Genomic DNA, 23,795 nt, shown 5'->3' with positions numbered 1-23,795 from the left:
TTAATTTATAATTCTTATTTTTTCTCTTCTAAACTATGGCAAGCTTTACATAATCTAATGTTATAAATTTATATTTTTCAAAATATTTTAGATTTTGTCCTTACCCACAAGAAGTAATTATACAGCTTGAATACAAGGCAAGAATAACAAAAATACAACTCTTATCACATCCTTACTTAATAGGTATTTATTTAAATATACATAATTTAATACTATGTAATAATTATAATAAAAGTAATAAGAATTATACGATAGTTTTAATAATCATTAAATTAAATGTTTTTTTAAGAAATTTTTATTATATATATATATAAATCTTTAAAGTCATCTTTTAAATTTAACATAAGGATAAACACGAAGGAATTTTATAAATATTTTTCTCTTTGATTTGGAAAATTTATTAATATTTTTAATGCAATATATATTGCTTTTTTGCTATGTGCAATTAGAATTTGCTTTTATTCGTCTGTTTATCATATAACAAAATAATTTAAATATTTTTAGAATTATATTTTCCTTTATAAAAATAATTCTTAAGTTCTTTTAACTTAAAAAAAAATATCTTTGTATGGAAGAAATAGAAAAAAATATTTTGACTGCGCTGATTTATTTTATTATTTTATTATTATTATTTATTTGACTGTGCTAAAATATTTTGAATATTTTAAAATAAAATGTAGGATTCATTTTTATAATTTCAAATTTAAATGAAGAATAACTGATTTTTCATAGATAATTTTTCTGACTTTTGAAAAATTCATACGTTCAAATTTACAAAATCAATAGGAAAGCCTCTTTTCCGTGATGAAATAAGAGAAATGATAAAGAATAATGATATCCACATTTCATAAATTAAATGAGATAATCAATCAAAAAACTTGATACAGTTTCACAATGACAACCTTCTTGCAAGAAAAATAACTTCTATGTCAACTCACCTATAAGACATCTATCTTGCAGGAAAGTTATGATAATGGAAAATTATCATTTTTTAAGATTAATTGTCTTACTTGATTTATGAGATAGATCTTATTTATTCTTTTGATCTTAGAATTATTGTAATTTTTTAAAATTAAGGAAAATTATTTGTCGTCGTAAATTTCTAGGATACAAAACTTGTAGGACATTTCTTTGTAGTCTTTATTTACTGTGAAAATGGTCACGAATGCTTTTAATAATCATTCCTTACAATAAATTTTACTTAGGAACTGGTTGCATAATTTGCATAGATATATAATTTTAAAATAATTATAGTATTTAAATAAATCATTTGCAAAATTATGCAATTTATATAGATGATAATTACTCAAAATAATAATATTTTTATGGATTAAAAACATAAAATTCAACAATTCTTAACATTTTACTACTTTTGCAAATATAGACTGTTCATTGTCAGGAACACAATTCGGTTACTATAGAAGTGAAATAACAAATACAAAAAATAACACAGAACTCTTTATGGTATCTGCAATATCATCCTTACATTAAAAAATAGTTTTTAAAAGTACATACATTAAAAACAGAACATTAAAAACAAAATTATTTTTGGTATTTTTATGTTATTAGCTATATTGTAAGATTAACATTGGCAAACAGTGATATTTGGAAACATAGAAATTATAAAAAATTAATTGGGATGTTAGAAACTTGTCGCGTCAATTATTGCCCTGACAATTTACGACAGAGATACAATCAGTCATGGTATGACAACAGATGTTGTTATTACAAGATTAGGAAACAGAGGAGTTTATCATGTTTTAGGAAAACCAATCGCCAATCAGGTTGGAAAAGATATGTAGAAAATAAAAGAATCTATAGAAGTTTTTTGAAAGCCAAAAAGAGAAGATTTTTTTCTGATCTAAACAACAATCTGATAGACAATAAGTTATATGTGTATACTAATAATTTGTGTCCAAGATGTAACATGGACTTCTCAAAATTTCATTTGTTATGTGTATGTGAAAAGGCTAACGATATCAGGAAAAAATTTGATCTCTTCTGTTTAAAGAAATGTTTTACGGAAAGTTCGATGTACATTATGTTTCATATGGCAACATTAAGTATAATCTATAATTTGTATAATTATGTTAAAAAATTTGTATTGATTAATTGAGAAGAGCTGATTGTTGACAACATTGTAACCACCCTTTGTAACAGGTTATGCCTATTACGATTAAAGAATATTTGATTTGATTTGGATATTTGGAAACATTTTTTTTCTCTCCATGTAACATTTTCTTGTTTATTTATTTTGTTTATCATTTACTATGGTAAAAGATAAAATAATCTTTTACACTCTTTAAAAATTTAGTTTATTTAAAATATATTCCATTTTGAATCTTTGTTCCTTCTTGTGAAGAAGCTTGGTTAATCAAGTGAAAACTTATGCTTAAAGACTTTTATAATTTGTTTTTTTTATTTCATCTCATTAGAGCTTTCTATTTTCAGTAACATCAGCTCAAGTGTTTACTTCTACAATTCATTTGATTTTACTCCAATAAAAGTATTTGGAGTTAAAATAATATAAATATAAACAACTTTACTAAATCTGATACATTGCAATAACACACCATCAACTGCCGTAAAACATTGGACTATAATTTGGCAATAATAATAATAATAAATTACAGTAAGTCCTCTACTTATGAACTTAATCCGTTCGTAGCAGTCATTCGCAAGTTGAAAAGTTCGTAATTCGAAAAGACAATGTTTGGCACAAAAACTCAAATACAACGTTGTTTTTACAATTATGTAATGTTTAGGCTACTTGAATAATGTTGAATTAAGATTGTTAAGGGGAAGTATAAATTCAAATCAATCACATGTACATTATTTATTAAAATTATTCATTTAAAACAACTACAAATGTACATATGTATGTACTGTAAATGTTTTTAACGTAAAACTTCAAAAATAAACTTGACTGTACATAAAAAATAACCAACTGCACTTTACTAGTAAACAAATGACACCACACACGATTGACACACGACTACAGTCCAAACTTAACTAAGAGTTTCTCACCTGTCTCTCACGCTCATGTTAACCCGCCATCTGTCGGCTTTGTTCGTAACTTCGAAAGTTCGTAAGTAGAGGACTGCCTGTATAGTCCAATGATTTATGGCAGTTGATGGTGTGTTATTGTTAAAATAATAATAATAATTAAGCAGTACATGAAAACAGTTAGAATGCTGGGATATAGATCATTAGAAATTTATAAGATTTAGGCCTTTAAAATTATTAGAAAAGTAATTCATGCTACTAATTAATTTTTTAAGAAACAATTTACTGTAAAAGTAATTCAATAATGTAATATCATCACATATAAATATGTATATATTTAAATAGTTTTTCATGTAATAAATTAAATAAAACATATCTTTAATTACTTTATCTGCTTTATTAATTAATTACTTTGATTGTTATTTCAGATATATGTTTTTAATATATAAAATAATTAAATTAATTTCAGCATATAATTTTGAAAATATGTATTAATTAAAATGAATTGTAATGTTTCGTTTAAATTATTCTATAATTAATATAATTAAGCTATCTTTATTCAAAATAAATAGTTTCCATGCTTATAAAATACATCTACCAAGAATACTTAATTAATTTCCAGTAATATTTAATGTGAAAAATTCCTACTAATGTTTTTGATCTGCAAATAGAGATTTTCTGATCAGAATATTCCAAGATGGAACATTGCTCTTGCATTCCATTTTGGAATATTCTGATCTGAAGATTTCCATTTGCCGATTGGAAATGTTAGTCAGAAATTTTCACCTTAAATATTACTGAAAATTAATTAAGGCTCCTTGATGGGTATATTTTAACAGTTGAAGTCTTTCCAGTCTCCCATATAGTGTTTTGAATTCTGTACTCATAATTATAAATGTTATATGTTCAAAATGTATAATTAAATTATATATTTCTTACTAATTTTAAAAATAATGAAAACTTATATGTGTTTTTAATCTTTATTCTGTTTCGATAATAATTTATTTGGATTTTTATAAATTAGCTAGCAGAATAGAATTAAGTGCAGGAGATGTTTCAAAAGGAATCCCTGAGGCACCTACAAATGTAAAGTGGAGATATCTTGGGTAATAAACTTTCATAATTTTTAAAATACATAAATAATTGAATAGTTTCATTAATGTAAAAACAATCATTTCAGTGAATTTGCTTTATTGGATAATTCAATTACTGATTATAAGGCTAGAGAATTAAAATCAATTATCGTTGATGTGCCAGGAGCTTTTATCAAATTCGTTTTATATCAGAATTATGTAAATAGGCTAAATCTGTGCAACCAGGTGAGATTGTTTTTCTTATAATTCTTATAACATTACAGTCAGTTGATTGATGATAATTTACTTATGTATACAGAAAAAAACATCATAAAGGCAACACAAAAGTTTTTCTTAAGAAAATAAAAATATAAAATATGTAAATAAACATTTAAAATATAAAAAATAAACTAATTTTTATTATATTAGTTTTTAATTTTAAACCTTATTACATAAAAATTCATATGAATTTTTATTTATATTTGATCCCAGTATATTAATGATAATCTTTTTTATTCATTAAATATTTTAATTTCTTCTTATAAGTTTAAAATTCTTTATGATTTATCTTATTTAGAGTTAAATTAAAGTTTAGTATTTCATAAAACTTTTCTAGTAAGTATTATTTTATCAGATTTGAATATTTTTTGAAAAGAATAAGTTTAATAAATGTAAGTTGAAATATAAAAACTTACATTTTATTATTATTCTTTTTATAAAATTTTCTTTATTTTCAAAGTTTTATATTTAAAGTTTGAAAATAAAAGAAAAGAAAAAAGAAAGACTAAAAATATTATTATTTTTGTAACCATTGAAAAGCGGGTTTACAGGCAAATAAACAAATTTGTTATGTCCTTCCAATCTGACATTCACCAGCAGTCAAGAACCATTAGAAGACAATTTTAATTCACTGATCTTTTATTTATATGCATTTTGAATTGGAGTTTGTACCAATCCCTCCTCAATATAGGTGTAATCTACAACAGTTTTGATTTCTCTTAATCTTACATCAATCACTGTAATAATCCTTTGTTACTGTATGTTATTGATGTATGTATTTTGTTACTTTGTGATTGGTGTAGTGTTACTAAGAGAAATCAAAACTGTCGCAGAGTACACCTATACCGAGGAGGGATCAGTACAAACTTTAATCTGAAATGCATATAAATAAAAGATCTGTGAATTAAAATTGTCTTCTGAGTGGCTCTTGACCTCTGGTGAACATTGGATTGGAAGGACATAACAAATTTGTTTATTTGCCTGTGAACACCTTTTTAGTGGTTACAAAAATAAAAAATTGCATTCAGCAAATATTGCTAATTTTAGCTTTATTTAAAAATATTAAATAGAATTTGATTGATGTAACTCTCATCATTTTTAAAAAGATATTGTTCACAATATTTAACATTAAGTGTTCTATACTGTAAGTAAACAAATGAGTAAACTAGATAGAAACTATTTGTATAAATAAATACAAGAACAAATACAATAAGAATTTAGAAGAAACTATTAAATTTAAAAAACTTATTAAATAAAGAATTTTTATAAACAATTAATTTTTAAAAGTAAACATTTATAACATTTATAAAAAAAGAAAGAAAACAAATAATACTCTGTTATACTCGATTGACACCAATGGCTATGTACTATGCCGGACCAGAGTCAAGGCATAGGAACCAAAACAAAACTAAAATTAAATAAGTGTGTCAGTGTCAGTGTCTGTATTCAGGAATTTCCTAACAATGTGGCATGTATTCAATATAGTGGCGTTCTGTAGTGTGATGTATGTATTTCTATTCAATTGTAATGTTTCCAGGCTTTTGTGTAGTGTGTGTGGTATCACACCTGTAGAGGAGAGAACAACAGATACAATAAGCTCTTTATCCATCCTCCACAGATGCCTTATTTCCTGGGCGAGTTCTATGTACAGGAGGGTCTAATGATGTGTTCACTTGTTTATAATCGATCAGCGCCGCCGTAACTTATCCGTTACAATTCCCAGACACGCACCTGTTATCAAAGAGTTGACCGTTACGATTTGACCGTTACGAGATTGACGGTTGCGATTTGCGCTGATCGATTATAAACAAGTGAACACATCATTAGACCCTCCTGTACTTGCTAATTTTTTCAGTGACTATGTTTTGTATATTGTGAGTGTTTGGAATGGATATGTTTATAATGTATGTGATTTTATTGTGTTTGTCAATGAGTGTGACATTTGGTTTGTTGTGGTAAATTGTTTTATCTGTGATTATGGCTCTGTCATAGTACATTTTGTGAGTGTTGTTTTCCAATACTGTCTGTGGAATGTATTTGTAATATGGTTCGTGGATGTCTAATAATTTGTATTTGTTTGCAAGCTTTTGGTGTATTATATTTGCTACTTGATTATGTCTGTGCCAAGAGCTTGCAACCAGAAGTGATGTGTTGTATAGTTTCTGGCATGATATGACATTTTCTGCATATGTCATTTGTGAGTGTTGTATCTCTGAGTGTGTGTTTTCTGTAGTTTTTAGTATTTATGACCTGATCCTGTATGGCAATCATGAATTCTTCGATCTCCCAGCTAACCAGCTGTTTGAAGCAGTTTTGTTAACAAAATCCTGGGCCAGGTCATAAGGATGCCTGCCATGGAGTGCCTTTTGAGCCCATGATTGCTTAATAGTGTCTATGCTTTTTATATGTTGTGAGTGTAAATTAAATGGATGTGTTATTTGAGTCTGCTAGAGTCTGTTTCTTGTTTTTTTATAGAAAATTTCTCGCAGTGACTGTATTTGTTTGTAGTGAAGGTTAACTATGTCAATCAGGCCACGTCCGCCATCTTTACGTGGAAGGGTTAATCTTTCTGTGGCAGATTTAGGATGTTGTTTATGCTTAGTAAGTATAGTTCTTGTTTGGAGTTGCTCAAGATCTGTGTGAGTCCAATGTATAACTCCAAAAGAATATGTGAGTACTGGGATGACATATGTGTTTATTGCTTTAACTGTGTATTTTGCATTTAACTGTGTTCTGAAAATAGCATTTAACCTACTTTTGTATTCTTTAATTAATCTTTGCTTTATTTGTGTGTGTTCTGTTAGTTTGGCCTGTTGAAATCCTAAATACTTGTAGAACTCGCCCTCTTCCATGGATTGCCCTCTTTCATGAATGCCTCCACTTCCAAGTGCAAAATCTTCTTTCTTCGGGATTCTTTTTTCTATGCGAAGTGTTTTGCATTTATCTAGGCCAAATTCCATTTGTATGTCCTTGGTGTATGAATGTGTGATTTGTAGGAGTTGATAAAGTTGTTTTTTGTGGATGCATAAAGTTTTATGTCATCCATGTACATGAGATGTGACAGTGTAAACTGTGTTGTTTTTTCATGTCTGATATTGTAGCCATATTGTGTGTTGTTTAACATATTGGATAATGGGTTCAAGGCTAGACAGAACCAGAGAGGACTCAAGGAATCTCCTTGAAAAATTCCTCGCCTAATAAAAATTTAGTTTGTTTGTATGGAAGTGCCATGAACCCTGAGATGTAGTGTTGTTCTCTAGTGCTGCATAGGGTTTTGGAAGGATGCAATGAGTGATGGATGTATTTTGTACATGTGTAGAATATGTAGTAGCTAACTGTGTGTAATGTTGTCAAATGCTTTTCTGTAGTCTATATATGCTATGTTTATGTTTCTCTGTTGTTTGTGTACTAGCCGTAGAATGACTGAATCTATGAGTAACTGTTCTTTGCATCTCTGTGATTTCTATGGCAACCTTTTTGTTGTTTCATAAGAATGTTGTGTTCTTCAACATGTTTGTATGTTTTGTTTGTGATACATGATGTCAATAATTTGTAGAGTGTTGGGAGACATGTAATTGGTCTGTATTGTATGGGGTCTGCGGTATTGTTGTTTTTAGGTTTCATGTAGTAGTGGTAGTTGTTGTGTGTGTGCTGTAATCAGTGCTTGTTGCTAGATTATCCTGACAAGTTACATGATATTCATTAATGTTAAATGTTTCTGTTTGTTGATGTATTTGATCAGCAACCTGTTGTTTGATAAGTTTAAGTGTTGTTTGTGGATAAGGTTGTTGTGTATAATTGTTCTTTTTTGATCAATAACCCTTTGTTCAGCGACAGTGAGATGAGGATACTGTTGTGTGAATCTATGGTGTAGTTGTTGTCTGTATACTGTCATGTTTGTTTCAAATTTTGTGATAGTATAGTAAGTACGGATGATAAACTCATTCATTTCCATTGTTTATTTCATCCGTTGGCATGGTTTTCCAGCCTTTGTGGTCTGTGGATGCATTGCCACAGAAACACAAAGGCTAGGTTGGTTCCTCACATCTGTTGAGGGCATTGCAGTAGCCATGCTTGGGCTGGCACTGCTTTTGCCACTGGTAATCAAAGGAGACTATGGCATATTTTTTGAATGTGGGCCTCTGCCTAACCCATGCATGCGGACCTTGTTAACCCAGGAGATGTCCGAGCTGGTATCAAACTTAGATCTGGTTACTACCATGATAAATATCTCTACAGAATGTGGGTGTGGTCACTCTTAGCTTCATTTCTCCCCATAGACCTTACTGTCATGGGTCTATGGGGTCTATGCAGGCTGGAGCACAAGGTCCTACCAGGAGCTTGTGCTCCAGCCTGCATTGCTCTATGAATCAGTAAAATTACTGGGCTTTCCCACCACAACCAGGTGGTGACCACAGGAGCATTATTATTATTATGTTGGGTTAAGTGAGATATACTCGGTTAACACCGGTGGCTGTGTACTATGCCGGACCAGAGTCAAGGCATAGTAACCAAAACAGAAATTAAAGAAGTGTATCAGTGTGTGTGTCTGTATTCAGGAATTTTCTCACAATATGACATGTATTCAATATAGTGGCCTTCTGTAGTGTGATGTATGTGTTTCTATTCAATTCCAATGTGCCCAGGCTTTTGTGTAGTGTGTGTGGTATGACACCTGTAGAGGAGAGAACAACAGGTACAATAAGCACCCTATCCATCCTCCACAGATGCCTTATTTCCTGGGCGAGTTCTGTGTACTTGCTAATTTTTTCAGTGCATGCGTTTTGTATATTGTGAGTGTTTGGAATGGATATGTCTATAATGTATGTGATTTTATTGTGTTTGTCAATGAGTGTGATGTCTGGTCTGTTGTGGTAAATTGTTTTATCTGTGATTATGGCTCTGTCGTAGTACATTTTGTGCGTGTTGTTTTCCAATACTGTCTGTGGAATGTATTTGTAGTATGGTTCGTGGATGTCTACTAATTTGTGTTTCTTTGCAAGCTCTTGGTGTATTATATTTGCTACTTGATTATGTCTGTGTAAATAATCTGTTTGTGCCAAGAGCTTGCAACCAGAGGTGATGTGTTGTATAGTTTCTGGCATGATGTGACATTTTCTGCATGTGTCATTTGTGAGTGTTGCATCTTTGAGTATGTGTTTTCTGTAGTTTTTAGTATTTATGACCTGATCCTGTATGGCAATCATGAATCCTTCCGTCTCCCCAAAGAGGCATCCCCGAGCTAACCAGCTGTTTGACGCAGTTTTGTCAACAAAATCCTGGGCCAGATCGTAAGGATGCCTGCCATGGAGTGCCTTTCGAGCCCACGATTGCTTAATGGTGTCTGTGCTTTTTATATGTTGCGTTGTGTCCATATGATGTGAGTGTAAGTTTAATGGTGTGTTATTTGAATCTGCTAGAGTTACTGCTTTATGTAATTGTGATGTTTCTTGTTTTTTGTAGAAAAACTCTCGCAGTGACTGTATTTGTTTGTAGTGAAGGTTAACTATGTCAATCAGGCCACGTCCGCCATCTTTACGTGGAAGGGTTAATCTTTCTGTGGCGGATTTAGGATGATGTTGTTTATGCTTAGTAAGTGTAGTTCTTGTTTTCCTTTGGAGTTGCTCAAGATCTGTGTGAGTCCAATGTATAACTCCAAAAGAATATGTGAGTACTGGGATGACATATGTGTTTATTGCTTTAACTGTGTGTTTTGCATTTAACTCTGTTCTGAGAATAGCATTTAACCTACTTTGGTATTCTTTAATTAATCTTTGCTTTATTTGTGCATGTTCTGTTAGTTTGGCCTGTTGGAATCCTAAATACTTGTAGAACTCGCCCTCTTCCATGGATTCAATAACGTCTCCATTTCCAAGTGCAAAATCTTCTTTCTTCAGGATTCCTTTTTCTATGTGAAGTGTTTTGCATTTATCTAGGCCAAATTCCATTTGTATGTCCTTGGTGTATGAATGTGTGATTTGTAGGAGTTGATGAAGTTGTTTTTGTGTGGATGCATAAAGTTTTATGTCATCCATGTACATGAGATGTGACAGTGTATACTGTGTTGTTTTTTCATGCCTGATATTGTAGCCATATTGTGTGTTGTTTAACATGTTGGATAATGGATTCAAGGCTAGGCAGAACCAGAGAGGACTCAAGGAATCTCCTTGAAAAATTCCTCGCCTAATAAAAATTTGGTTTGTTTGTATGAAAGTGTTATGAACCCTGAGATGTAGTGTTGTTCTCCAGTGCTGCATAGTGTTTTGAAAGAATGCAATGAGTGATGGATGTATTTTGTACATGTGTAGGATATGTAGCAGCCAACTGTGTGGAACACTGTCGAATGCTTTTCTGTAGTCTATATATGCCATGTGTATGTTTCTGTGTTGTCTGTGTGCTTGCCGTAGAATGACTGAATCTATGAGTAACTGTTCTTTGCATCCCCTGTGGTTTCTACGACAACCTTTTTGTTGTTCTGTTAGAATGTCGTGTTCTTCAATATGTTTGTATATTTTGTTTGCGATACAGGATGTCAATAATTTGTAGAGTGTTGGAAGACATGTAATTGGTCTGTATTGTGTGGGGTCTGTGGTATTGTTGTTTTTAGGTTTCATGTAGGTGATGCCCTGAGTAAGAAAATTTGGCATGTCTTGTGGATTGATGATGATGTGTGTTAGATGTTTAGCTAGTTCCTGGTGCAGTGATGTAAACTTTTTGTACCAGAAATTGTGAATGTTGTCTACACCAGGTGTCTTCCAGTTGTGTGTTCTGTTAACAGTGTATTGGAAATCATGTATGTTTATTTCAACACAGGGCATAGTTGGTATGTTGTGCAAGTTTCTGTTCTCCTCCTCGATCCAGCCTGCATCAGCATTATGCGTGACAGCACTGGACCAAAGAGAAGACCAATATGTTGTGAGTTCTTCTTCTGTTGGTGTGCCACTGTGCTGTGTAACAGTGTTTGCTTTGTTATTGATTTGTCTGTAAAAGAGTTTTTCATTGTTTGTAAATAATTTATTTTGTTGTTTTCGTAGTGTACATGTTTTGTATCGTTTGAGTCTACGTGCTTTGGCAGCAAGTTTTTGTTTTAGTGTATCAATGTATTCTGTAATGTGTGTGTTGTGATGTTCATGTTTTGTGTGTGTTTTTATTTTCTTGAAAATGTTTTTGAGCTGTTTCCTTAATTTGGGTGTTATGTTGTTTTTAGTGTATTGTGTCAGCCTGCCTAATTGCTGTCTAATGTCATTTATTTGTATTTCTATTCTTCTCTGCCAGGCAGGCTTGTGATAGAATTTTGTTTTCTGTGTGTTTGTCTGTGATTGTACTTTCAGTCCATGGTGTGTCACTACTGTGACTGCCCCAGCATAAACTAATGTATGAATGTCTGCGAGTGTAGAAATTGAATGAATGTAGTGTGGTAGTAAGTGAGTGTTTACATAATTTAGTGTTTTTCCTACTTCCTTTGACGTGTTGATTTTTGGTATTCGTGGTCGTTGTGTGGGATCTGTGCCTGTATATTTAGTGAGTGTTTCCTGAAATATATGTGAGAGTGTATTAACTAAATCCATGTCTATGTTATCAGTGATGGATGAGGAAATGTCTGTAGTATCATTAGTGGTAATTGTTGTATGTGTGTTATTATCAATGCTTGTTGCTGGATTATCCTGACAGGTTACATGATCTTCATTAATGTTAGATGTTTCTGTCTGTTGATGTATTTGATCAGCAACCTGTTGTTTGATAAGTTCAAGTGTTGTTTGTGGAATAAGGTTGTTGTGTATAATTGTTCTTTTTTGATCAACAACCCTTTGTTCGGTGACAGTGAGGTGAGGATACTGTTGTGTGAATCTATGGTGTAGTTGTTGTCTGTATGCTGTCATGTTTGTTTCGAGTTTTGTGATGGTGTAGTAAGTACGGATGATAAACTCGTTCATTTCTACTGTCCATTTCATCCGTTGGCGTGGTTTTCCAGCCTTTGTGGTCTGTGGATGCATTGCCACAGAAACACCAAGGCTGGGTTGGTTCCTCACATCTGTTGAGGGCATTGCAGTAGCCATGCTTGGGCCGGTGCTGCTTTCGCCACCGGTAACCAAGGGAGACTGTGACCTATTTTTCGAACGTGAGCCTCTGCCTAACCCACGAACGCGGACCTTGTTAACCCGGGCGACGTCCGAGCCGGTATCACACTTTGATCTAGTTATTACCATAATAAATATCTCCACAGAATGTGGGTGTGGTCACTCTTAGCTTCATTTCTCCCCATAGACCTTACTGGCATGGGTGTCCCTACCAGGAGCTTATGCTCCAGCCTGCATTGCCCTATGGATCAGTAAAATTACTGGGCTCTCCCACCACGACCAGGTGGTGACCACGTGTGACAGTTATTATTATTATTATTATTATTATTATTATTATTATTATTATTATTATTATTATTTTGAATTGCTGTTAAGTATAAAAACATTTGGGAAGACAAAGTTGGAGTTTTTCTATAGCATTTTTAACAGACACATCTACTCTTTGGTTAACAATGCATACAAAGATGTAAATGGTTGAGTTTGTGTCATGGATGGCATATAGCCAATTTATCTTCTGAAAACAGAATTTTGTATTGATCTATTTTTTGTGAATAATAAGGAACAGAATATAATAATAATATAAAATAGTATTAACTACAGAGAATTGCATGAAATTATATAGGAACAATCAAATATTAACATATTTACATATTAAACTGAAATTTGTTTTGATATATTACATGCAATTAAATGTTTATTTATAATTATTTTTTTATAAAAATAGTAAATATGCATAAATTAATGTATGTAATTTCTTAAATTTACCGTAAATTTTAATTTTTGTTTAAAATTTTTATATATTAAGTTTTGTCATACATATAGTTAATGAATATTAACTAAAGTAACAATAATTAAAAATATTATTATTAACTTTAATTGATTTTATTAAGTATTTGTTTTTTGTTTATATAAATATGCATTATCTGTTTCTAAAAATATTCTGATCAAACAGTAAAAGTGCTCAAAGTACTTTTTCTTTCTTTCTTAATTATTTAAGATTTTATATAATAACTGTTAATAGTCTATACTTTTAAAACCTTGCTTTAGATTGGCATTGTAGCAATTAATGTGATTGGTGAAAAATTGCCACCAAAAAACAGTACAGCAAAAAGCAAAACTTCAGTAAGTAATTTTTTTAAAATTATTCTACTATTCTACTAAAATATATTAGCAATAATTGATGTATTATATATATATATTTCTTATCTTAGATACATATTTTAACTATAATGATATCCAAAATACTCCAGAAGTAAAAATTAAACCTTTTCTTATACATTCTTTACAAAACGTTTTATAATTCATTTCATAATACTATATGTATTTGAAATGATTGTTTAATCAATATTAGTTAATTTTATTTACATCTGTTAATAATTTTTTAATTTATGTAGAGAGTGAATCAAAAGATAAATTAGATAATTTATTTAACAACAAAAGAAACTTAATCAAATTATCAAATTATCTTAAACAAATTATCTCTTTGAAAATATTTTTTTTAGAACTTTATAAATATTTAAATTTATTATTTTATTTTTTATATCATATATACTGTATATGCTGGTGTTTAAGGTGACTTCTTAAGCCTGTAAAAAAGAAATCTCTTCAAAATTACCAAATTAAATTCCATAATAAATATTAAATTCCAAAATAAAATTCAAAATTACCAAAATTACCTTACCATGGAGAGATAAATGAGTGAAATAGCACTCTAACAATTGCTGTAAACTATTTAACAATTTAACTTCAACAGGCTACTGCAAATATTTGCAACTAAATAATGTATTTCATGAACTTATTTAACATATGGATTGATATAATAATAATTCAGTATAAATGAACACAAAACAACACACTGTTTTCAACAGCTGGTATACCAACTCTACTACAGTGCTGTTTAAAGTATCGTAATAATACTGTTAAAAATAGCATATAATACAATAGCTTGCCATTACATGCTACTTGTAACAGTATTATTATTATACTATGCTTTGTAAAATATTAATATTTTATTAGAGATGTTGATTTTGTTTGAATATGTTTACTGATAGACATGATGTACAATAGAATTCTTACCAAAATAACTTACTGAAAAATTTTAGCAGCTGTTTGGTGTCTTTTTAGATCCTTTTCCTACATCTCTTTTTATATGAGTTATATAATATAATATATATATATATGTATATAGAAACATATTACAATTAGTTTTCTTGATGAAAGTAGTATGATTTTAATATATTTTTCCACCATAGGCTATTGCATATCAAATCCACATTTTAGTTCTAACTTACCAGTAACCTACTATATATTTGGGGTCAACTTATACATTGGATATAAAGTTAAAGCAGAATTTTGAGCTAAAAATCTATAAGTTGACTTATATATCAAATTGACTAATAAACCATCATGTATAGTACTTTGAATATAAATTGATTACTGTTACATTTCTCTGTATGGTAAACTGGAACATACAAATAATGAGTCAGTGTGACTTATTATTTCACACTATTTTCAGGAAAAACAGTTTAATAAAACTTAACAAAACAAAGAGTTTTGGCTACATTAAGTGGCCTGCTTTAGGTTTTAATATTCAGAAATTGAACATATAAATAAAATGTCTTTATCCAATTAATCTTTATAAAAAAATATATGTTGAAAATAATGATTTTCACAAGAGCATTGACAATGTTCTAAATTTGTATTCTATTTAGATGCTCAATTTCTGAATGTCAAAAATTTGAAGTAGGTCACTTAATGTAGCTGAAAATATAATTGAATATAATTCCTTATCTTCTAATTATGGATTTTTTTTTAAAGCTTAATGTTTTATTATAATTAAGAAATTAATGTAAAATTCTTTTTAGGCAAGTCTTCAGCATCCAACCAAAAAGTAAGTTAGTTATTTTAAACTGATAAATTATTATAATAGATTATAAATAATTATTAAAATAATTATATTCTTATTAGGAGTGAAGTTATTTCTCCATTGGATGATATATCTTTTGGAATGTATGTTGAAACAGAAGTAGCTCAAATTATGCATCATCTATATGCTAGAAAACAAAAAGCTGTTGAAGGTATGCTTTAAGGAATCAATTAACATTTTTTAAAACAGATCAAAAATCCAAATTTGTAATTATTAAACGCAAAAGATTAGATCAAATTTTAATGTAAATTTAAAATATAAGATACTATCAGATTTGCCTGGTATTGCCCAGGTAAAAAGTAAGAACAACAAACATTAAAATGAAAACAATATTGAAGATTTGGTTATTTTAGCCTATTGTCGTGTTTATCACAAAGTGTTAAATAAATTATAGTAGAAAAAAAGAAAATGTAGTAAAACAGAATAAAATAGTGAAAATCTACTTTGGAAAAGAAAAAAGTAATCAATCTTATTTAAATTTATTTAAGAAATATGAAAACAAATGAACAATCAGATTTTGAGACCAAACATTTGGGCTCAGCATCCTGGAAAGCAACTGAGTACACGTTTTGTGCTTGCTAAGCATGCAACCCTTGGATGTACAGAATCTCATAATACAGAATGGATGTATTGAATTTTCATCTATTTGAAAATTCAATTTGAATGTTGTTCTTTGGTTCAAAATACTTTTCTGTTCTGAAATAGACTTATGTAACCTGATGATATCCATTCAAAATGGATGAAAGTGTTTATTTTAAGTAAATATATTAAATTCTTACAACTGGTTTTGGCATTTTTTTATGCATTCAATTCTAAGTATCACCAATTTTAATGAAGTTATTGTCAAAACCTATTAAAGCATAAAGTTATTGTAGCCTCAAATGAAAGGTTGACTTTGTCGTGGAACTGTTAATTTTCTCATGTGCCTGCAAAAGGACAAAGTTAGAAGACACATTTTTATGTATTGTCTACTTTTAAGAATTTTTCTTAAATTTTGTAACTTTAACTCACTGATCCTGGCAATTTTATCAAACATATTAAAGTAATTTAAAAATGAATAACTTGAAGAGAATTATAATTGAAAAGTTTTATGGAATAAAGTATCATAATGTATTTAGATATCTTTTTTTAGTTAAGTGTTTTATTATGCACATCAAATAGAGTTTTAAGGTTATGGCTATTCTCCTTGCTACAATATGCAATTTACTCAAGCATAATTAACATTTAGACTTTATCACTTCATAAACAAACCCCATGAAAAATGAATAGTTTTTTAAGAATTCCTGAAAGCATCAAAATTTAATTTAGGTACCATATTCCATAGAACTTCTCAATTACTGTATTTTGAATTAATAGTAATTCAGATAAATAAAACTCACTCACTTGAGCCTGTAACCGGTGTGAAAAATAAATCAACAAATTCTAAGCAACAAACGTTTTTGGAACACCTTCCGTGTCCTTCTTCAGGTTAAAACAGCTGGATTCTTTCTTCTATAACACCGTTCTGAAATTTTTAAAAACAAATTTGAACGATGATAGTTCAATAGTTCAAAAGTTTCATTTATCTGTTATACATACCCCGGTGTGCATCAGGGAGATATATTAAATAGTAATTCATTTGATGCTTACTAGTGTGTAATTAAAGTAAGAAATTCTAGCAAATTAAACTACTGTAGGAGCAAATGTAATGATTAAAATGATAAACATTTAATGTTTGAAACATTGGTTAAAACTAATAGTAATAACCAGTAACAGTTGCGTCTCATCAGCAATCTGTTTAGATTGATAATGTGAAAAGATAGTTTAAAAATCCTTATTTACCTGAAGATTGATAATCATTATAATAAAAATTCTGATTATAATAAACAAATTTTATCAATGTATTTAAGTTTTACATTTTGGACTGTATTAATTCTGATAACGTTAGATGGCTAATTATATATATGATTAAAATAAGTGGATTCTTCTCTATTATATTTCTTAATAGATTTTTAAAATTTACTTAAAATGAATATTTTATCATTTTTAAAGTATTTCTTTCATTAGTATTTGTTGATCTGTAATATTTACATTTTTCAAATATCTTATTTAAGTTTTTCCATATTCATATCTAAATATATTATTATGTACTTTCTTTTCCAACATATCATAATATAAATATATATTACAGATGCTGAAATATGAATTTTAGTATAAAATTAGAAAAATATTTCACAAATAAACATGACAGATTGCAACTATAATAAAATTTAATAGAAATTAATCAGCAACTATAAAATGCAAATTGTAAATAAATTTAAAGATTTATCAGAAACTATAGTATTAAGGACAGTAGACAAAGATATTGTTGAAATTATAAAAGTGTTTTATATTTGCTAAATTGAAAAGTGTTTTCTTACATTTAAAATATAAATTTTATGATTGGAAATATTATGGATCTGATATTATGTAAATTTAGGAATAAGATAACGAAAAACTTAAAACAATAAAATTTGAAAAGGATATAGATCAGCGTTTCTCAAAGTGGGCGATAACGCCCCCTTGTGGGTGGTGAGTAAATCTAGGGGGCGCTGGAGGCAGGGTACCGAACGGTGATCAAAGGTAAAAGTTCCCTTTCCTCTGTCAAACGGATAAGAGGAAACATTGCATTTAATGGCTTCCAGATGTCGAGAACAATGTACGGTAAGGGCACAAAGTGTGAGATTCATAGAAAAGTTTTCCTAAGAATATTTCCAATCCTTTCTCACACGGAGGACGTTGGGTATAACTTTATGGAACAAAGGGGGGCAATGGATCAAAAAAGTTTGAGAATCACTGATATAGATGAATATTTTTTGCTTATAATAATCTAATAATGAATTTCTTAATAAGTACTTATTAAATACAGTAGACCTCTGCTAACTTAGATCCCTCTAACTTGGATTTAACATTAATTGGACAGATTTTTTCAAAAACTTGCACTGTTGCTTAAAATTTATTGACATATTGGAAAATTATAATTACCATATTTTACAGACTATAAGACGCACCTTAATTTTTAAGCAATTTTTCGAAGAAAAAAGTGCATCTTATAGTCCGTAAAATATGGTAATGAAAAATTAGAATTATAACAAAATTATAATTAACAATTGTTTTTAATATCTGGAAGTCTTTGCAATGCCATGCATTATATTATTATAGTCATATAATCAGTAAGTTACTAAAGACTGTACATTGTTATACACTGTATTCTCATGACATTTTTAAGCTCATTTCTTGTAATAATAAATCTAGCAGTGTAATCTGCTAAGGCTCCATAAAACTTCTGTATAGAACTGATTGTAATAAATTAGTGGACTGTAGACCCACCTTCTCATTTTCTATATTATCAGAGAAAACATCTCACTAACTCATACTTTTGTTAACTTGGAAGACCTTCACCCCTTATTAGTCACAGTTTGTGAGATTTAGTGTATCTACGGTTTATTACTTTTCCAGCTCTGTTACATATAACATAGGGAAAGTATAGAGATCGGTAAAAAAAAAATGACCACCCAAGATTTTTACATTTTTGGACTTAGGACCTTGAAACATTGAGAAATGCAAAAAAATTTGGGTCTTTTTTTCTGTTTGTATGGATATTAATGTGTGTGTGTGTGTGTGTGTGTCGGGGGTATGATTTTGGTCACCGTCTTTCAAGCTTAATAATTCCTGTGCTACAAAATTTCTGAAATTTTGCAAGGAGGTTTTCTATTAGAGGATTGATGCTATTAAATTTCAGTGGTTAAAGGTCGACAGAGTGGGGAGATAAAGGGGAGTCGTGTCATAGTGTCATATCTCGAGTAGGGTCAAACTTAATGATGATTTTACTCATTATTAGCATTTACGATTTTTTATAAAACCCATCCCTACCCTAAAAATTAAACTTTTTGTCATTTTATAATAATCAAAACTATAAAAAGTTTTTAAAATAAAATATCATAACAGATGGCACCACCAAAATTTTAAATGTTGCCAGGAAAGTTAAGCAACTCATTGCTGGTTTTTTAAATTAATCCAATACAAAAAAAGACAACCGAGGCAAAAAATATATAATAATATTTTTCCTTAGAAAGGAAATAACTACATATTAACGATGATTCTATCAATTTGTTTCAAATTATAATTAAATTCATAATATATATAAATTATGTGTCATAATAAAAATGTCTTTTATTACACAAAAATTAGAATTTCAAAAATTTTCATATTTTTTATTTAATAACACAATGGAAAAATTTTTTTTAATTAGAGATAATCATTATTTATGTACAGTTAATATGGTTTTTTTTCCCTTAAATTTACAATAAAGCAAACCAAATTAAATTTATACAAAATAATGTAAATTTATTAGAAAATTTTGATTAATTAAAAAAAAAGAAGCATTTAATAAAACTTTTATTAAAAAAATAAGTTTGGTGTTAAGACAGATGTTGCTTGTAAATATATTTATTTTATTAAAATTAATTGTATATAATATTACGTAATCAATTTAAATTACTTACTAATGAAATAATTAGGCATTAGATGAATATTTTAATTACATAATTTGACTTTACTAGGTCAAAATTTAGAATTTAATTTAAAATTTGATTTGTATCTATTTAATTGTTACCATTGTAATGGAAAATATTTGTAAATTAAACTTAATTTATGTTTCAGTTAATTAATTGGTATTTTCTATTATTTTTAATTGATGGTATGCAATTATAAACTATTAAAGTAAATAACATATTTGGAAGTTCCTTGAATGTAAATCCAATTTAATTTGGTTTTCATAGAGTTAAATACATTTTCACTTCAAAGTTAAGCAGTTTGAATTGGATGAAATGTAAATATTTTATAATAATTAATCATTTGTTTTATTTTCATAATACATTATAATGATTTTCTCATGTTACATTTTTTTATTAAAATGACTATAATTTAATAGTTAATAGAACAGATTTTATTGATTTATTTATTGAATAGTTGAAGATTAATTCTTACATGCAAAATTTTATTTTAAATTATATTTCAATTAATTAATTACAACATTTATTTAAATTAATTCTTTTAATTTTGCTTTTTTAATAAAAAGTAAATTCTTTAATGGGTGATTTTATTTTGAAAACAAAGATAATACATTAAAATAATACTGAATGTTCAACTAATTACAAGAAAAAAATATTAAAAAACAATACAGTAATCTTAAACTTTGAGGTTTTCTTGCATTTTAAAATAAAAAAAAATGTCCTAAAAAGTTTGTAAGCAGACCAAACTTCTATTGAAAGATTATCTGAAAACATCTGCTTTCATTTAAAATCTATCATAAACAAGCAAAAATTATTTATAGTCTTCTATCACTTTCAATGTGTAAACTGCTTTAAAATATCTCTTGATAATAGGAATTTATACAGAATGCACATATGAAAGTTTCTTAAATGATAACTTTATCTTCCAAAAGAATTTCCATTGTTGATGGGTCTAAGAATCCTCAAAGAAAGGTTAAAGTTTCTCAATATTTGTTCTAATAATTTTACAAAATTTAACATTTTTATTTTAGTTTATTGTTTTTCATTTTTTAAATTTCTATTATTTTATTTAGATTTTAGAATAAATTAATTGTATATTTTAGCATTTTACTAAAATTTATCTTATCACATAATGTAAATATATATATATTTATGTTTTTATAGATGAAAGGTTTGTTTATGCAAAAAAGCTAAAATATGCTCTTAGTGAATTAAGAAAGGTATGTTTTTTTTAAAAAACTATATTAACTTAATAAAATATTTATATTATTTTCATAATTATATGAAAAACATTTATTTATTATCATCCAATATAAGAAAAAACAGTCTTAAATACAGAAAAAAAATTTTTACTACAAAAAATATTTTCATCATTATCTAGTTTTAGAATAATAATAAAATAGTTTTCAGATTGTATAAGTTAAATTTAAATTTAATTTATTCAATGATGAACTAGTTTGTTTTTGAAAATATTTCTAGTAATAAAACAATGTAGACTTTTACATCTGATACATATCCGACTTCTACATTTAATATAGAATCGGTGTGTTCATTAGGACTGGACTTTAAAACTATATCAAATATAACAACACATAAAGCTTCTAATGTAAATTATTAGTAAATTTTGTACACAAAATTTTATTTAAATCCAAATTTTTTAAAATTGAAATTCCAAAAATTTGTTTTAAAGCATTTACTTTCTTTTACTTAATTTTTAATTAAAAGATACGAGAATTTATTTTTCTTTATTTATCAAATTATCGATTATTTAACTCTCAAAATTTTTAGTAAAATGGTAGTATTTAAATATTTTTTTTGTATTAAAATGATAATGACTTATTAATATTAATATATTGTGCAATAAAATTAAATTTGTATTAGTTTATTACATCATTGGTCCGAAATTTTTTTTATTTGGTTAAAGTAATTTAATAATAAATTACATAAAATTGCTCTTAGAATTAAAGTGACCTTGACATGCTATTTAGATTAATTGACTCATGTATTCAGTAGCAGATTGGTTTCATATGAAGTGAAATACGATTTTTACTGTTGTGTAATCCATATTCAGGCATTACTTTACAATAATAATTCATTATTATTTGATATTCATTAAAATATAAATAATTTATATTTGTATAAATATATTTACTTTATACAACTATGTAAAAGATTTTGTAAATATATAATTATAAATAAATTTAAATGAATTATAAAAAATATACTTCATATTAAACAATTTAAAACAACTTTTAATGTTGTTTTATCTGCTTCTAAATCTATAATGTTTCAAATTTAATTTAATGTAAATTATATCAATTAATTAATTTAATTTATGTTTATATTTAATGTAAATTATACTGTACTTTACTATAAGTTAATGTATACTATATTAACTTAGTTTGATATTTCTTAAGTTTAAATCTTAAAATTCTTTAATAATTTTATAATTTTCAACTTTAAAAAAGATTGGGGAGAAGCTTGGAAAATATGAAATAGAAAAGCAGCAAGCCGTAGAAGCTGAAGATTATGATAAAGCACGTTTAAAAAAACAAGAAATGGATGAATACCGTATTAAACATTATGAAAGATTAAAGCTGCCTGAATTATTGGAAATGGAAGGGGTAATAATCATTTCTGTATTTAATGAAATCTAAATTTGTGCTTGGCTATTAATTTATAAACATTAAAATTACATATAAATAGTTTATTTGTTAACTTATATTATAAAACTTTAGCACAATCCTGATCAGGATAATGTGGAAGGTAAGAGTTTTGATAGTAAAACTTTAATTATATCCTGTTCAATTTTGAAATTTTAATTTTATTACATGTTTATCATATTTAAAACTTTTAAATATAGTATGAAAAATTTATTATCTAAATTCTGATGACAGATATTAAATCAAAGAAAGAATTAGTGCCGCCAATGACCATAAAGAAACCAATTTCACCACCACTTGAAAGCGTCAGTCCAATGGTTAATAGTTACATGTCTTTAGATGATAGTGTAGTTCCAGCATTAAAAAAGTAAATTAAATTTTAATGAAAATTTAGTGATAAATATATTTCAATTTAAAAGAACTATACACTCCTCTCTTACACAGTAAATCACAGAGGAAAAAAGAACAGCCTTCTTTATTGAATGCAGAACCACCTGAAGGTGAAAATAAATCATATGATAAACTAACTGAAAAAGAAAAGAAGGCAGCTTCTCTTCCAATTGATGTATTTGGATTACCATTGGTAAGTGGTAATAAAATAATAATAATTACTGTTTCTTACATAATTTACTAAATAATATAATTTAATTATTTTTAGGTGGAAAAAGCTTATTCTAAAACATACTCTCATCGAGAAGAATCTCTGAAAAAGGTTCAGTTGTTTCTACAACAATATAAGCAAAAAACTAAAGGCCATTCACCATCTGATGTATTATTAGCAACAAATTTTCTTGTATTGAAAGCATTAAAAGATAAAGTATTTTCTGTAAGATATTTTGAATATATAAACATTCCTGTAATTATTTTAAATAAATTGAGAATATAGTGTTTAAGTTCTTAGAAAAATTGATTTGAAAATATTAAAGTAATTAATTACATACTTCAAAGCCTGTTACCAGTGTGAAATTAACATCAAAAACGAAAAATTAGATTTTGACAAACGTTTTCGGAACCTTCCAAGCGGTTCTTCTTCAGGTGGCAATGAATTTCCGTTAGAAAGCCATTAATAAGTTGCGGAAACTTTTGCGGAAATCTAATTTTTCATTTTTTTTTATGTTAATTTTACACCGGTAACAGGCTTTGAGGTACATAATTAACTTTACTCTGGTGTTGGGTAGTGTAAAATTGTATTAAAGTAATTGCCATGTCACAGAGTATTAGCCTATCAATGTGAGGGA

At 28.1% G+C, this 23,795-nt stretch overlaps 2 protein-coding genes across 2 annotated transcripts in view; one reads left to right on the top strand and one right to left on the bottom strand.

Moving 5' to 3' along the window:
* LOC136977011 (serine/threonine-protein phosphatase 4 regulatory subunit 1-like) overlaps positions 1-23,795 on the bottom strand; it is a 425,271-nt gene that overhangs the window by 81,015 nt on the left and 320,461 nt on the right. The window lies entirely within an intron of this gene.
* The window catches only part of LOC136977009 (centrosomal protein of 104 kDa), a 33,061-nt gene that overhangs the window by 5,737 nt on the left and 3,529 nt on the right, over positions 1-23,795 (top strand). Inside the window, exons 2-13 of the mRNA XM_067272420.1 lie at positions 92-183; positions 4,031-4,112; positions 4,187-4,325; positions 13,484-13,558; positions 15,301-15,326; positions 15,404-15,513; positions 21,059-21,114; positions 22,363-22,518; positions 22,633-22,660; positions 22,792-22,924; positions 23,002-23,140; positions 23,216-23,383. Coding sequence (XP_067128521.1) covers positions 92-183; positions 4,031-4,112; positions 4,187-4,325; positions 13,484-13,558; positions 15,301-15,326; positions 15,404-15,513; positions 21,059-21,114; positions 22,363-22,518; positions 22,633-22,660; positions 22,792-22,924; positions 23,002-23,140; positions 23,216-23,383 — 1,204 coding nt within the window. The remainder of the gene's footprint in view (positions 1-91; positions 184-4,030; positions 4,113-4,186; positions 4,326-13,483; positions 13,559-15,300; positions 15,327-15,403; positions 15,514-21,058; positions 21,115-22,362; positions 22,519-22,632; positions 22,661-22,791; positions 22,925-23,001; positions 23,141-23,215; positions 23,384-23,795) is intronic.

Source organism: Centruroides vittatus, unplaced genomic scaffold, assembly GCF_030686945.1.
Source record: "Centruroides vittatus isolate TY-2023 unplaced genomic scaffold, ASM3068694v2 contig_439, whole genome shotgun sequence".
Taxonomy (NCBI): domain Eukaryota; kingdom Metazoa; phylum Arthropoda; class Arachnida; order Scorpiones; family Buthidae; genus Centruroides; species Centruroides vittatus.
Note: the sequence above shows the minus strand (reverse complement) of the source record. Positions and strands in the feature narration are given on the sequence as shown.